The 15,450-nt window shown below is 60.6% G+C and overlaps 1 protein-coding gene across 9 annotated transcripts in view; it reads right to left on the bottom strand.

Moving 5' to 3' along the window:
* The window catches only part of BAIAP2 (BAR/IMD domain containing adaptor protein 2), a 67,502-nt gene that overhangs the window by 36,267 nt on the left and 15,785 nt on the right, over nucleotides 1-15,450 (bottom strand). For all 9 annotated transcript variants that reach the window (XR_011234912.1, XM_069482966.1, XM_069482972.1 and 6 more), the window contains exon 3: nucleotides 13,197-13,283. Coding sequence is in view for 8 of the 9 variants with exons in the window: in XM_069482966.1 (XP_069339067.1) it covers nucleotides 13,197-13,283 (87 nt within the window). In the remaining variant the exon portion in view is untranslated. The remainder of the gene's footprint in view (nucleotides 1-13,196; nucleotides 13,284-15,450) is intronic.

The raw sequence follows: 15,450 nt of genomic DNA, 5'->3' as shown, positions 1-15,450 counted from the left end.
CACGGACCCCAGCGTCACCACCTGCCAGAGCTCTCCCAGGAAGGGCAGCCTCCCCCCAAACTGCTGGGCCCCAGGTATGTCGGGGGGACCAGAGCTCAGGAAACGCCCGGCCGCGGTGGTGGCCGTGAGGCCACGGCCCACATGGGAGCACGGGCAGGACGTCACACGCTTACACAGGGAAGCTGGTGCTTCCTGGGGCCGTGGTCAGACTGCCAAGCGTGGGCGTCAGAGCAGGAGGGATCCCTAGACCCCGAGAAGCGCTCAGGAGGCCGTGAGGTGTGAACGTAGGGGTACCGGGGAGACCCTCTCTCTTCTAGACTTTCAGTGGGTCGGGACAGGCCAGGGCTGCTCTGTGTCTGGCCAGGGGCACTTGAGGGAGGCTGAGAGGCCAGCGGGGGCAAGGACCCTCCATGAGGTGGGGCCTGTTCAATCTGCCCCGGGGCCCTCCAGGCCAGAAGCCTGGGAGAAGGGAGTGTCGGCCCTCGGGCAGGTGGAACGCAGGTGACTCAGCGGCCCTTCCCCAAGGTGGAGACCACAGCCTGCTGGGAATCCTGACCCTGCCCGGCCTCCGACACTGGCATCTGACCTCCAGCCCGGAAGGAGAAGCATGACCGGCGTGGCCAAGACTGAGGCCACAATGCTGCGTGCTCCTGGGCACGCGTGTGCTGTGTGGGAGGAGGGGACAGGCCACCCCACCAGCCCTGCCTTCTCCACCACCTCCCTGGCAGCCTCAGATGCAGAACCGCGCTGGAATAGTTCTTGCGGACCAGATGGCACTACGGGGTGTGAGAAGGCATGTGACCCTGCAGGTGACTCACCCTTGAGCCTGGGTCTCCAAGTGACTCCTCGAGCTGGACTTTAATCCCTGCAACAGAGGCTCAGAGAGGCCGGCGGGCAGGTGCCTGGCACCGTGGTGTGGTTACGGTGTTCTTGGCCAGCGGACACCGGGCCCTCTCAAACACTTGCGCCTTGGGTACTTCTGTCATTTCAGGAGGTGCCGGAGTGCTTATCCTCTCTCTGCTGGTGGCAGAGGAGCTGTGAGCCAAGGGGTCAGCTGCTCAAACTTGGCATCACCTCGGAGCCTTCCTGAGCAAAGATCCCTAATGCTCAATTGTTCTGGTGGCTTCCAGAGCCCGAAGGCGCCTGCAGAGCTCATTAGCATGTGCCTGGATCATCACGCAGGGGGATAGAGCCTGGGGGGCTGCCTGGCCTCCGACTGCCAGCGCCCCCAGCAGGGCAGAGGGGACAGAGCTCAGGGACCGCACCCCTCCCCTCCACTGCCCTGCAGACACCAGCCTTTCCTGGGGAGAAGTAGGGTTCTCCTTCCACCTACAGAACACGCAAAAATGGAAGAGGGGTAACCAAAAACCGGCGGTGGCGTTGCCATGGTGACAACAGGATAGCGCTGCTCACTAACACGTTGTTCTGCAACAAAATGGTCCCAAGAGGCACCTCGAGTCAATGTCGGCCCAACAACCAGATCTTGGACATTGGGAAGGGAACTTTGTAGGGACAGAGGGAGAGGCCGAGGGGCACCTCTGTCACCCAGGAGCTGCCAGCCACTACCCTATGCCCCCTGCCTTGAGGACGGGCCCTGGACCAGCGGTGGCCTCACCACCCGGGAGTCTGATCAGGTGGAGGATTCTCAGACCGGCCTCAGGCCTTGGAGCCAAATCTGCAAATGGACTTGGTCCCCTGACATCCATCCACGCACTCCAGGGTCCCAGGTGCGCACTGGGGCTCCGGGTGCAGAGGCCGCGGGTCCAGGGTGGCTGGAGTGGGGGCCTCAAAGGGCTCCTGAGACACTTGGAGAGGACACAGGGCTCGGCAGGACTTGGCTAATCTGAAGCCTTCTCCACACAGGCTGGGCGGCCGGGGCTGAGCCCAGCTCCTGCAGCCACAGGCGGACAGGCACCTGGGGCCTCTCCTGGACCTGGCATCCCCTGGCCATGCACCCTTGCTGGGACCCCGTCCCTCAGCCTCCGCTCTTCCCAGCGCGTCTGCCTGATATGCACAGGGAGACTGAAGGCCTGACAGGCGGGGGGTGGGGGGCGGTTCCTTCCACATTGCCATGTCCCTTTTGGTCATGAGTGACCGAGGTCTCCTGGCAGCAAATCCCGACACTGAGGTGCAGGAGGCCGCCTGGATGTCCCCTCAGCATGGGAGGGCAGACCCAGGCCCAAAGCTTGGGGTGGAGCCCACTCTTCTTCTGGGCAAAGCTGCCTGTAAAACCGACCACCTGGTGGCCCAAGTGTGTCTGCAAAGACCGTGGTCAGCGCCACCGCATGGCGTCATCCCCAGGGGCCCTGCGCACATTTCCCACGCATGTCGGGGAGAGCAGCTGGTCGCAGAGGGGGCCTGGGAGGCAGAATGAACCTCACCCAGGAACGAGCTGGCCGGGGCTGGGCTCGTGAAGGCAGACGGCATCAGGGTGGTCCCCCAAAGGGGCACAGCGAGCCCACCAAGGTGCCCGGGCCCAGCTCTTCCAGAGGGGCCCAGCAGAGCAACGGGCCCCTTGGCTGGGCTCTCCCCACAGGGAAGGTGCCTGCTGCAGAGGCCGGAGAAGAGACGCCAGAAGAGCCTGTGACCGTCCCTGGAGTCCCAGGGACCCCAGCCGCCCTCAGGATTTGACCACCGTCCCATCTTCATGAGCAGGGGACAGGTGAGCGAGGCAAGGCAGGTAGCCAGGATGGGCCACCCCACAGATGCCCCCAGTCCCTCTGACCTCTTGCTAGTGGCCAGTCTTCTGTCACCACCCCCCAAGCCAGGGCCACCCTCTCCCAGCGCTCCATGGAGATGGCGTGAGTGCTCCCGGTCGCTCTTGGATCTGCAATTGTCTGTGCGTGTGCACGGATGTGTGTGCCCATGTGCTCAATCTCTGCCCAGGACACAGTCCAGTCAGTCCTTCAGTGATGTGACCACCTGCATGTGACCACTGGGAACAATCATAAAATGCTTCCAACGTACAAGGTGTACCAAGGACGATGTAACAAAAGCCCAGGCCCAGCCAATTCAGAGCTGTCAGAACCTGACGTCCCGTCACGGTGCTGAGACAAGCCCCACTGCGCTCTGTACTTGTGCTGCGTGTCTGAGGTCCCAGCACTGCCAGCAGCAAACTGTGTGACCCAGGCGGTGGGACTTGAGGGAGCTGGGGCGTAGGTCAAGGCCAGGCAATGGACACCTCTGGCCACGGGGGCCTCAGGCAAGGGTCTGGCCCCTGCCTCATCGGCAGAGCCCCCGGCACCACCCATAGCCAGAACTCATGGCTGGACAGAGAGCCAGGCCCTGAGATCTGGGCCCCCAGACCCAAGAAAGACTCTGCCCAGGACTGGAGCCCCCCATGCCCTCCAGTAGGACTCAGTGCCACAGCCAAGAGGCCACCGAGGTGACCCCCTCTGCAGTTCCTGGTCGAGGGGACCCCCCCTAGGGCAGAGAGGGAGGCCCGAGGGCTGGGCTCCAATCTCGGCCTTGGACAGCCACGGCCATGGCTTCTGTGGACTCACCCTGGGCTGATCTGCGGAGATGGGGGCTTCAGGGGTCCTGGCCTGAGCCCTGCCTCTCATCCCCCTCCCTCACCCGTGCCCCGGCCGGCACCCGCGGGAGCCCTGGCCCTGGGCAGACCCCCTCCGACGGGTGCTCTGCAGGGGCAGGAGCCACAGACTCCCCCTCCCTGTCTCTCCAGGTGCCGCAGGTGGAGAACACTCTGCCTCGTGACAGCAGGGCCCCTCCACCCGCCTCGCCCACCTGCGCTCCCTGACCTGCTGCCAGGTGGGCACCGTCTCTCCCAGGGGGCAGTCTCTCAGGCACTGACTCACTCCAGACACAAACGGGGGCGGAGGCCACATGGAGGCTGCTGGTTGTCAGCTCCCCGGGTGGCTGGGGTCAGGGTCCGAGGTGCCTCTGACGCACCCACCCTTCCACCAACTGGTACCACCCAGAATGCACAGGACCCACACCCCTGGTACCCCAGGGATAGGCAGAGACCAGCCCACAGAGGCCCCTGACCTGGCACCGGTGCCCACCCAAGGCCCCTACTTTGCAGCCGGCATGTCCCCAGCTCCCGTCTGAAGGACGAGGAGCTGCTCTTTCTACGTCCTCATCTGGGAGCACTGGGGACAGCAGCGCCTCAGCTGGGGAGGTGCGGTCAGGCCGCAGGATGGCGGGCTTCTGGGGGCCTCCAGAGCCCTTGGTGGCCCCAGCACCTTGGGACAGGCTGGCTGAGGCCCAGGCCTCATGCACTGGTGCTAACACTCTTAGAGGCCAGGTCTCCCTGGGGCCGAGGCACCTGCTGTGGGACAAGGGTGTCTGCAAGGCCTCACACACTCCCTCTGCCAGGCCGGCAGGGGGACAGGGCCGGAGCTTCCCCTTCCTGGCGCAGGAGCAAAGCTGGGAGGCCCTGGCCATTCTCCCTGAGCCCCGCCACGCTCCACAAGCCCCAGGACGGGGTCCGGACACCCCCATCTCACCCGCAGGAAACAGGCGTGGAGGGAACCACCGTGAAGCAGAAACACCGTAACGAAGCCGAGCCCCTGCGGTCTCCGACCGCTGCTCCTTATTGACATTCTGGCCTCGGAGCAGACCCAGACGCCGAGGGGACAGGGAAACATGCTGAGCTATCTCCCCCCACCACAGAGCCGGCCAGGAACACGGCAAATCCATTTAAGTCGGTTATTAATCTCTCCCAGCAAAGCTCAACCTGGCACCACAAGGCTTCCTGCAGGGCGGGCAGAGCTGGGACCCTGCAGCAGGCAGGCACCAGAGCCTGAGGCCAACGCGCCCATCCCCCCTGCCCGGGGCTGGCTCACCAGGACAGGTCCCCACAGTTAAGGACACGACTCTGCAATGAGCGCCTCGTGCTACGCCGGGACGGATCTGCAGGAAGGGGCCTGGGTGTCCTGGTGGCTCGTCCACCAGCCTCTGCTTGGGTGTCTAAGCAGCACCCGGCACCTGTATCCCACTGTGGGGAGGGGCAGAGGAACAGTGGGGGACGCTGGGTGTCATCAGCTGGGAGGGGACAAAAGGCAGGTCACCAGCATGGAGTCTGCGCTGGAAAGGCCCAGGCTGGTCCCGGCTGGGTCCCTGCTCCCCTTACCAGCTGCCCTGGAGGCCCCCGGGACCAGGCCCCTCAGGGCCGTGACACTGGCACGACTCCTGCTGCGGGGTCTAATTAAGGCCTCCAAATGGTGACTCTCGGGAAGACTCAGCAGTCTCCAGTGTGCCCCGCGGTGAGGGTCAGAAGCAGGTGACACATCGACAGACCACCGTCATGCCCCCAAGGCTGGGACACAAGCCAGCGCCTTGGCGCAGCTGGACGGCTCTGCCTGACCCGGGCAGGGCCGTGACGCACCAGACAGCCTCCCTGGCCTCACCAGAGACTCCGCACACGGGGAAGGGATGGCCCAGGCCTCTGAGAAAACAGCCAACACCTGCAGGAACAGGAAGGGCACCGAACCCCACGGGCCAGTCTGCCACGGCGGCATTCAGAACACTGCCTCGCCCCAGGTAAGGAGGTGTGGACCGCAGCCTCGATGCAGTGACTCAGTGACTAACACCCAGCCCAGTTTCAGGTGGGGACGCCAGTGAGTGCCCCTGTCCCGAGGCTGGCACTACACGGAGCTCCTGTGGCTCTCTGGGTGCCGGGGAATGCCGGGCAGATGGCAGGGCCTGAGCACAGGGCCAGCGCACTCGGCAAGTACACACACGCCCTGTGATCACAAACCGCACGCTGCAGGCACTGGCAGGTACAGGCGGCCTCTTCAAAGGAGAGAAACAATAGGGGCCTCGGGAGAAGGGAGCGGGAACAGCACAGCCCCGCCCAGCCCACAGCCCGCCCTCAGCAGAGCCCGGAGCAGTCAGACCAGAAACACCACCACCGCAGGGAGGCCTCCGGACAGGGACAGGCTCAGTGTGCAGGTTGGCCACGTGGAGGCAACACAGGGCTCTCCTGGAGGCAGCCGTGCCCCTCCTGGATGCAAGCGCAGCTTCACTCTAGACAGCGCACCTTCCTCCAAAGTCTACACTGCTCTACAAGGTGACTTAACCTCAGCCACCCTGCAAAGCCAGGGACCGCCCCACAGGCAGACTACATGACCCTCTTTCCACGTGGGTGATGCCAGCACAGAGCACTAGAGCCACCTGCCCACGTGCCCAGGTGTGCACACTGTAGCAGGAGCCCAGGTGCATCGGGACTCTGGCCGCCGCCTCCTGCCTGTCTCCCCACGGCCGGCACAGGCTTGGGCTCAGCTCAGCTCTGTGCCCCCATCCCCTGGGCAGAGGAGGAAGAGGGCCTGGGCTGCAGGCGGCTGTTGGCAGGTGGCATGTGCTCAGGTGTGCAACTCCCCCGCCGGGGCATCACCCCTGACAGTTGGAGAAGCAGACTGGACAGCCCCCTCCAGCAATACAAAGGAGCAGAGCTGCAGCCCGCATAGGCACCCCCGAGGCCCAGCAGCAAGGAGAACCCCCACACCCCTGCCCTGTGGCCTCCATACCAGCCCCCGTGGCAACAGCGCTGCTGCAGGAGGGGAGGAGCCTGGCACATTCCCCAGATTCCCAGGTGTCCGCTGGGCCCACAGGCAGCCGGGACCAGCACACACACGCTGCTTCTGCGGCCAGGCTGGGCCGGCCTCCCCTCTGGCCACTGTCCAGGCTCTCTGGCCACCGGGATGAGGCATGTCCGCACATGCCAGGGACTGGCCTAGAGAGCTCGGCCCAGCCGGACACTCCGATCACCCCAAGCTGCTGGTCAGCCCAAGCACTGAGAACCGCGAGGAGGCTGTGCAGATGCCCCGGGGAAGCTGAGCCCCAGCACGAGATCAGAGAGGCTGTCAAGGCAACAGCTCTGCTCTGTAATTACGCTCCCCGCAGCTGGAGCCAAGCAAGGCACGCCTCAGCACAGACGGAGGGCGAGCTTCTGAGGAGCCAGAGTCCACAGCAGACAGCCACGTGTGGGTGGCTGCCGGCGAGGGGATTAGAAGGGCTGTGAGAAAATTCCGGAACTTGGAGCTGTCGCTCCACTCCCTGACTAAGCAGCTCACCGTATCAAAGCAAAGCTCTGGGAGTCAACTGCCAGGAAACTGCTTGTTCACTGCAGGAAAAAAAGCTCCACCCGAAGATGACAGGATGGTCCTCCCCTGCAGCCTTCGGGCTGCCGGGCCGAGGCCGCCTCCCCGAGAGCGAGCACCGCGCGGGCGGAGACCAACCCGACCAAAGGCAGACGCTGCCCCGGCCGCTGGCCTGCCCTGAAAGGGCGAGAACACAGACGGCGGCTGGTTTACAGCAAAAGCGACTCCAGTTTCAGCACCACGGGGCTGGCGCCGGCTCAGGACGGGACGCTCACGCAGGAGGTCACCTCCGCTCCCGAGGCGCCAGCTCTACCTCCGAGCAGTCCACACCTGGCACATGTGGTGGGGGTCTGCTGCCGAGACCCTCACTCCTCGCAGGAAGAATGACACTCAAGGATCCAAGTGGAAGGGGGCAGGGCCACGTGCAGCCATGACTAGGGTCCGTGCAGGTGGTGCCTGACGGGCCCTCAGCCCAGGGTGCAGAGTGAGGCCCACAGGAGGAAAAGGCAAGCACCGGAGAACGAAGGGAGGGAGCTGCCAGCAGCCACACGGCCTGCCCCACATGCAGAGGAGCAGGGCAGGAAGTCAGCAGCAAGGACGGGCTGCCCGCTTTGCTACGTGTCAAGGTCAAGGTTAAATCACTGAACACGATCTGGGGTCTGATGGTTGGTTGGTCTGAGCAGAGCACCGCCCACCAGCCCAGACCAGGCTCCACCTCCCACGACAGCAGGGACACCCTGCTTCATGCCCCCGCCCTGCTCCTAGAGCAGTCAGGGCGGACCGAGGAAAGAGTAATCAGAAATGAGCAACCCCTGGGCTGCAGACAGGCAGAGGACGAGGAAAGCAAACTCAACAGCAAACAAAATACACAAGTCAGACGACGAGGGCCAGAGGAGGTCACCTTTTGATGACCAGGTAGGTACAAGTACACACGTACGCATCCAACAACACAACCTGCAAACCCAGAAAGCAAACACCACCGAGGAACTGCGCAGCCACCATCGGGGGGAGCAAGACTCGAGCCTCTTCCGCTCATTTCACAGGCGGCTGCCACACAAGGCCCAGGGCCACAGGGCCTCGGGGAACCCACTGCAGAGAGCTCGGCTCTGTGGCTCCTGTGGACCAGCTCACGCAGAACAGCAAGACCCGGCCGGGCGCGGTGGCTCTCGCCTGTCATCCCGGCACTCTGGGAGGCTGAGGTGGGAAGATTGACTGAGCTCAGGAGTTCGAGACCAGCCTGAGCAAGAGCGAAGCCCCGTCTCTACTCAAAATAGAAAAATTAGCCAGGCAACTAAACATAGAAACAAAAAATTAGCCGGGCATGGTGGCACATGTCTGTAGTCCCAGCTACTCAGGAGACTGAGGCAGGAGGATTGCTTGAGCCCAGGAGTTTAAGGTTGCTGTGAGCTACGATGATACCATGGCACTCTAGCCCAGGCGACAGAGCAAGACTGTCTCAAAAAAAAAGAGAACCAAACTGTTTAAAATGTGTGTCTGGAATATTCCACAGCAGTAGAAATGAAGGTATCCGCTGCTGGCAACATGGATAGATCCTGAGAGTGGAAAAGCAGGTGCACACGCCCATCTTCCCACGGCCGACACGCGGTGGCAGAAGGCCCAGAGTTCCCAGCAGGCCCTGGCTGCTCCAAGCCCTGTCCCCCACCCTCCTTCACTCCAGACTTCCCAGTTTCTGCAGATACCTCACACCTCTGCACTCACCCTTTGCCCCGTTCCTCCACCCCTCCCTGACCCCAGTTCTCCTGATTGGGGGGTCCCCAACTCTAGCCCCAAGCTGAACACAGGACTGTCAGGTGAGGCTTTGTTTGCACTCTCCCCACACTGGCCCCCACACTGTCAGGTATTTCAAAGCACCCAGGACAAAGAGCTCAAAAGCTTCCAGGGAGGGAAAAACAAAAACACTCACATCAGTATTAATAGTCATTACTGTGGTTGAAAAAACCACAAAAACAAAAAACACTCACGTGTAAAAACATCAGCATCACAATGACACTGAACAGCCCACTGGGAGCTGGAGGAGGGTGTGGTGGGCAGAGGCTCTTTCCCACCTGGAATTCCAGGCCCACTGAGCCACCAGAGCCAGGCAGGAAAACACCTGCAGACACACGGGGCTCACAAACGCTTGCTACCGCTGGGGGGGGGTGGTGATTTCCCCTGAGGCAGCAACACCGAGCAGGACCCAGAAAACACGGGGCTCTGACCCATCATCCTGGCACACTGGGGTCCCAGCGGGTGGAGCAGGACCCCAGCACTCCAGAGAAGAGACAGACTGAGATGACAGCAAAAAAGTCTGTGACCTCTGTCTGGGGGGTTTGGAAAAATTAATGACAGTGTGTCGAAAACGACACAAATGAAGAAATGAGGCGATTATTAACTCTGGAAAAAACAAAGCCGTCGTAATAAAAATCATAATCAGAGTCACAGCAACAAAAACCCATGGACCATAACACCAAAAAACCCAGCTGACCGGACTTCATTAACATCAAATACGATACTTTTGTTCTAAAAACACCATCACAAAAATGAAAGGCCAACCAGATTAGAAAAAGTACTTGCAAAATACACGCCTGATAAAGGACTTCTGTCTTGAGACACAGACAACCCATGTAACTCAACAAGACACAAACGCAAATAAAATGAAGGCGGGAAAGGCTCGGACGGACACTCGCTAAAGAAGGTAAACACACGGCAAATAATCTCATGAAAAGACGCTCAACACCATTTGCTGATCAGAGAAGTGCAAATTTGACAACGCCCAAAACCAAAAACAACCCAAACGTCCACCACCAGAGGACCATACAAGCAAACCGTGGCACGTCCACACAACGGAACACGACCAGAAATAAAACGTAACTATCGATACACACAACGCCACGGATGAATCTTAAAATAACGATGCAGATCGAAAGCCAGACAAAAACAGAATGCAAACCGAGTGATTCCATTTATATAAAACTCCAGCAAATGCTCACTCAATTACAGCGACAGAAAGCGCATCAGTGGTTGCCTGGAGATGGGGAAGGAGCGCGAGGGAGGGGCCCAGGGAGGGGCCAGGTCGCTGTCTGACCCTGGCAACGGCTTCACAGGTGTACACACACGTCAAAACCCACCAAGTTACACATATTTTTGTTTTTCAGAGACAGGGTCTCGCTCTGTCGCCCAGGCTGAAGAGCACTGGCGTGATCGCAGCTCGCTGCAGCCTCCAACTCCCAGGCTCACACGATCCTCCCACCTCCGCCTCTCAAAGCGCCGGGTTACAGGCCTGAAGCCGCCGTAGCCACCTGTGTTATACACTTAAGTATGTGCAGTTTACTGTACTTCAATTATCCCTCAACAAAGCTGTAAAACGAAAAGTAATCATAATATTCTATATGGCTTAGCCTGAAAAGGATTTATAGCATCATCCTATAAACACCATACACTGATTTAAGCAAAAATTGTGGTAATTAAATTGGGTGGGGCAAGGGGACAGTATAAGAAAGCAAAATCCAAACCTTCTACAAGAATCCATCATACAACGTCTAAAATTTTAAAAAGAGGGGAAAGAAACAGCATAAAACTGCCTTTTCAGACACATGGCAGCAAGCACCAGGACAACAGCTCGGGAGCTGCCTGGGAAGCGGGGCCTGGGCACAGCGCCGAGGGCGGGAAAAGAACAGACTCACTTCGGAACCGAGGGCGTGCTGCTTTGATAACAATTCCACTCCCAAGCCTTTGTCCCAGCAATTCCACTGCTACGTACATGCTGAGATAAACGGGGACACGTTCACAGGAACACTTGTGTGCGGGTGTCCACGGGAGCATCACTCACAGCAGCCTGGAGGGCAGAGCGGCCAGAGGTGCGAGGACAGACCAACGATGACAGACAGCGAGGTCCGTCCACGCAAGGGAGGGTTGCTCAGCCCTAACTAGGCACGAAGCCCTGACACCTGCTACAGCAGGGACGAACCTCAAACACACGCTCGGCAAAAGCAGCCACACGAGGCCACACGCTGTATGATCCTGTCCACACGAAGCACCCAAAACAGGCAAATCCACAGAGACAGGCGCAGATTAGTGGTTGCCAGGGGCCAGGGATGTGGGGAATAGGCCTAATGTGTACACAGTTTCTTTGTGGGGTGATGGAAAAGTTTTGGAGTTAGATTGAGGTAATGGTTGCAAACTCTGAATGCACTAAAAACCGTTGAATTCTACCCTCGAAATGGGTTTTTGTACAGCATGTGAATTATGTCAATAAAGCCATTAACAAAAGAAAAACTCTGGCTCCCAGAGCAAGGCTGGCATCTGGCTGGCCACCTCTGCAGACACACGGGAGGGGCTCTCCAGACCAGCCCTGGGGGAGATTTCAAAGACCCACACAGGGCTCTCGCACGACACCCCCTGGCTTCCCTCTGAGGAGCCAAGAAGGCCAGGCTTCCTCTCCAAACTCTGCAGACCCAGATGGGGGCTCAGAGGCTCCAGGGCAGGCCCCCACGTGCCGCTGTGTGTGGCAATGGAGTCCTGGCCTGCACGGCCTTAACGTCTACACCCCCACCCCAGCCAGGCTGAGGCCGAGGGCCTGACTGCAGCTGGATGCCCAGTGACTCCGCCCACGGGGCCCGGTACCTCCGCCCTCCTCCCCAGCCCAGGTAGGTCCCATGGCTGCATCTGGCAACACAACAGCGTCTCCTGGAATCACCAGACCTGAGGCGCATGCCCTAGTGGGCCTGCTCAAGGGGGTCCTGGGCCCGGGACACCCGGGCTCGTCCTCAGTGTCCACAAACCCGGGGGTGCGAAGGCGCCGCACAGTCTGCAGCCCACAAGCCTCGCCCCAGTGCAGGGCACCGTGAGGTGTATGAAAACAAGGAGAGCTGTGTTGTAGGGTCCTGCCCGAAAGCCACAGCTCGGGGACACAGAGGGCACTTCTGGGAGTTGGAATTGACAGACACGGAGAGAAACCCAGAACCCCGACGTGCCACTGCGACGGGGCCTCCCGCTGGGCTCACCATGTCGCCCTCCTCACTGCCCAGGTGTGCAGATCACATCCAGGGACAGTGGCCACAAGGACACTTCCGTGGACAAGGCAGGCCTGTCCTCTGTGACCAAAGGGTGGAAGAATCCAAGTGGTTTCCCACCGGTTCAGGCTTTCTGTCTGTCAAAGGCTGGTCTGCTGGCCACCGTCAGCCACCGCCCTCCTAGGTCAGGAGGGCCACGGGAACGTGGACTGAGCTGAGATCGGACTCGCGACACCACCACTCGGGGCCTGTGACTCACCACATTACACGGTGTTCCTTGACTACAGGAGTAACACAAGTTCATCATGGAATATTTGCAAAATATAGAAAAAGCATAAAGAAAACAACAGTCTGGCCAGGGGTGGTGGCTCATGCCTATAATCCCAGCACTTGGGAGGCTGAGGCAGAAAGGTTGTTTGAGGTCAGGAATTTGAGACCAGCCTTGGCAACAGCTTTACAAGAAACAAAAAAAATTAGGCATGGTAGTGCATGCCTGTAGTCCCAGCTACTCGGGAGACTGAGGCAGGAGCAACACTTGAGCCCACGAGTTGGAGGCTGCAGTGAGCTATGATGACGTCATTGCACTCCAGCCCAGGTGACGCAGCAAGACCCTGTCTCAAAAAAAAAAAAAAAAAAAAAAGAACAGAACAATCCATCCCAGGAACTTAACCTGTTAGCGCCTCTGTGGTCTGTTTGTCATAGGCTACGTTTCCTATAGACTTTTCCACTCATTTTTATACCAGGAGTTATTCCCCACACCAAATGCCGCCCTCTGAGTACAACTTCTACACAAAGCCCCTGTTGGCTGTTCAAGTTTCACTCGAGCACCTTTAAACGTGGAATCGCCTACACCCCCGCACCCTGGGCTGTGCCCCTCAGGGGACAGGACTCATGCGTCAGCTCCGAGCAGCACCCCAAGGCTGCCCATTGCACCCTATTTCAGCAGGGTGTGCCCCTCGCCAGCTCTGAGAATTACTGTCATTTTGAAAAACCTTTTCTTTGACAGGTTAAAACCTGATCCCAGATTGGAGAAGGGCCAGATACAGGACAGGACCCCAAACCTGCCCCAGTAGGTCAGACAGCTTCAGGGATCCCCAGGGCCCCCACGAGTCTGGGGTCTCACCAAGTTCTTTGGAGCCCTGGCTCTCGCTGGCCAGCTCCCCCATCTTCACCAGGGCGTCGAAGTAGCCTTTGGCCGCGTACGTCACACCTGCGGGAAAAGAGAAGGGAGCGGTTATACCCCTCACCAGGGACCAAGCGCACACCAGCCGCTCCTCTGCGCCTGGACAAGCTCGAAGACCCCAGCTCGACTCCTGGGCGGGACGTGACCCCATCTCCTGTCCACATTCTGGTTCTGCTCCGATCCTGCCGGCTCCTTTCATCTGTGGAACACCGTGTGGGCTGGGTCCGCCACCCAGTCCCTGCACAGAGCTCCCGTGCCCTGCCGGGGGGGCTCGCGTTAAGTGTACTTCAGGAGACAAAGAACCAACCTCGGCAAGAAGACTGCAAAGCTGCAGGCAGGAAGCCACTTCTGCCAGACCCCCGAGTGAAACCTGCCATGAGAGGGCCGTCCCTGCCGTCTCTGTGCACAGCTGGGGCTGGGCTGCGCCACTCTAGTTAGCCTGCGCTAACTGGGAAGTCGGGAAGTCGGGGTGAAAAGCTCAGGGCCTGCTGAGCCCCCAGCCCCCGCCCAGTAGCCTCCGCCTGGGCAGGAGCAAGGCCGGGAGGAGCCGGTGGGGCTGGCAGGGGTGGGCCTGGCAAACTCCCCCATCCCAGGGGCCCCACCTGCCGCACCCTCGGCCTGCTGGGAGGAGGAGGTGGCGCCCTCGGGAGCAGGGCCGGCGCAGCCACCAGTGCGTCATTACAATTTCTAATCCATTTTCTACAGAACCCAGTTAGGGGCTTACAACTGGCCACTTCATCGAATTTTGTCTATATAGCTCTCAATCGAGGGCACACAATTTGTTCTATAGCACAAGACTGTGTCCCCAGAGGACGGAAGTGCTTCCACAGCCTGGGAGGGGTGGGCTTCCTAAAACTCGTGAAAGCGAAACAGAGCAGCAGAAGCTCCTGTGAGCAGGAGAACAGGAGGAAGGAAACCGCCTGGTGCTCCACACTCAGCCTCCACGACCCCCGGGACGGCCAGAGGGAAACCAGCCTCAGCCGGAGCCAACCACGGGGCCCAGGCCCAGCCCTCGAGCCACCGGCGGGGGCGGCAAGACCCTGCCCTGACGATCAGGGCGGACTCCATCGCTCTGCCAGGCGTGAGAGACGCCGCCACAGTTCAGATCAGCAAGCGTGGCCGGCGTGGGAAAGGGAGACCACGGTGGTCCGACACTCGCAGGACCTGTCCCGTCTCCGCAGGGCGGGACCACCTGGCACCCTCGACTCCCACATCGCTGTGCACAAGAAAACTCAGACCCGGCTGAGACGAGGTGCAAACCTGCTGGCGTTCAAAGGGTGTGGAAATGAGTCCCGCGTGGAGAATCCAGACATTGTGTGCTCCACCCGGGACACCAGAACACCAGGGCCGGAGACCCTCTGCCTACTGCAGCGGTGTCCCCCCACCGCCTCGGTTCAGAAGACTCTTCCCCGTTGCACCATCCCAGACGGGGGCAGAGTCAGCTCTCCGCAGGACACACGAGGTGCCACCCAGTAAGCGGAGTGTCACAGCTGGGTAGCGACCCAGCAGACACCTGCGGGGCTGTCGCAGACTCGGATGCCAACCACGCCCAAGATGCTCCTCTCCTGGCCGGGGGCAGGGTCGTCACCACGGCCTGGGGGTCTGGCTGGTTCACCCAAGAAAGCACAGCTCCTTAAGGAAATTCTGACGGGACAGAACTGTCCCAGGGAGCAGGTGAGCTTTTGGTGCTGGGACTCCAGGGCCCATCACTGAGCGGCCTGGTGGGCAGGTGCAGAGACAGCAGCGGTCCTTGGGGTGCCAGCTGCAGAACCCCTGCTGTGCACGCGGCAGCACTTGGGGGCTCCCCGTCCCCTTCATGCCCACAGAAACACAAGCTCACCCCAAGGGGCTGTTGGCCAGGCCAGGGACAGAGGGACACTGTCCTCCCACCCTCCTCTTTGCCATTTCCCCCGTGATCAGCATGGTCTATGCAGGCGACTGCCACCCCTTGCACAGGGCCAGCCCAGCCACAGCGGCCCCTTAGGGGAAGGACCAGGGCGCAGGAGGCCTCCTGGCAGGACCTGTGCCCAGCGGGGCCCTTTCTGTGGCAGGAAGACCCTCTGTTACCCACTGGACGTGGCAGGCGGGCACGACTGCGGCCGGACGGCCCCACCTGGAGCGCTGGCTAGGGACAGGCCTTCTCGCTGGGTCTCAGTTGGGGCACTTTGCTCCCCAGTGACAGCGGGGCCAAGCT

Source organism: Eulemur rufifrons, chromosome 9 (assembly GCF_041146395.1).
Source record: "Eulemur rufifrons isolate Redbay chromosome 9, OSU_ERuf_1, whole genome shotgun sequence".
NCBI classification, from domain to species: Eukaryota; Metazoa; Chordata; class Mammalia; order Primates; family Lemuridae; genus Eulemur; species Eulemur rufifrons.
Note: the sequence above shows the minus strand (reverse complement) of the source record. Positions and strands in the feature narration are given on the sequence as shown.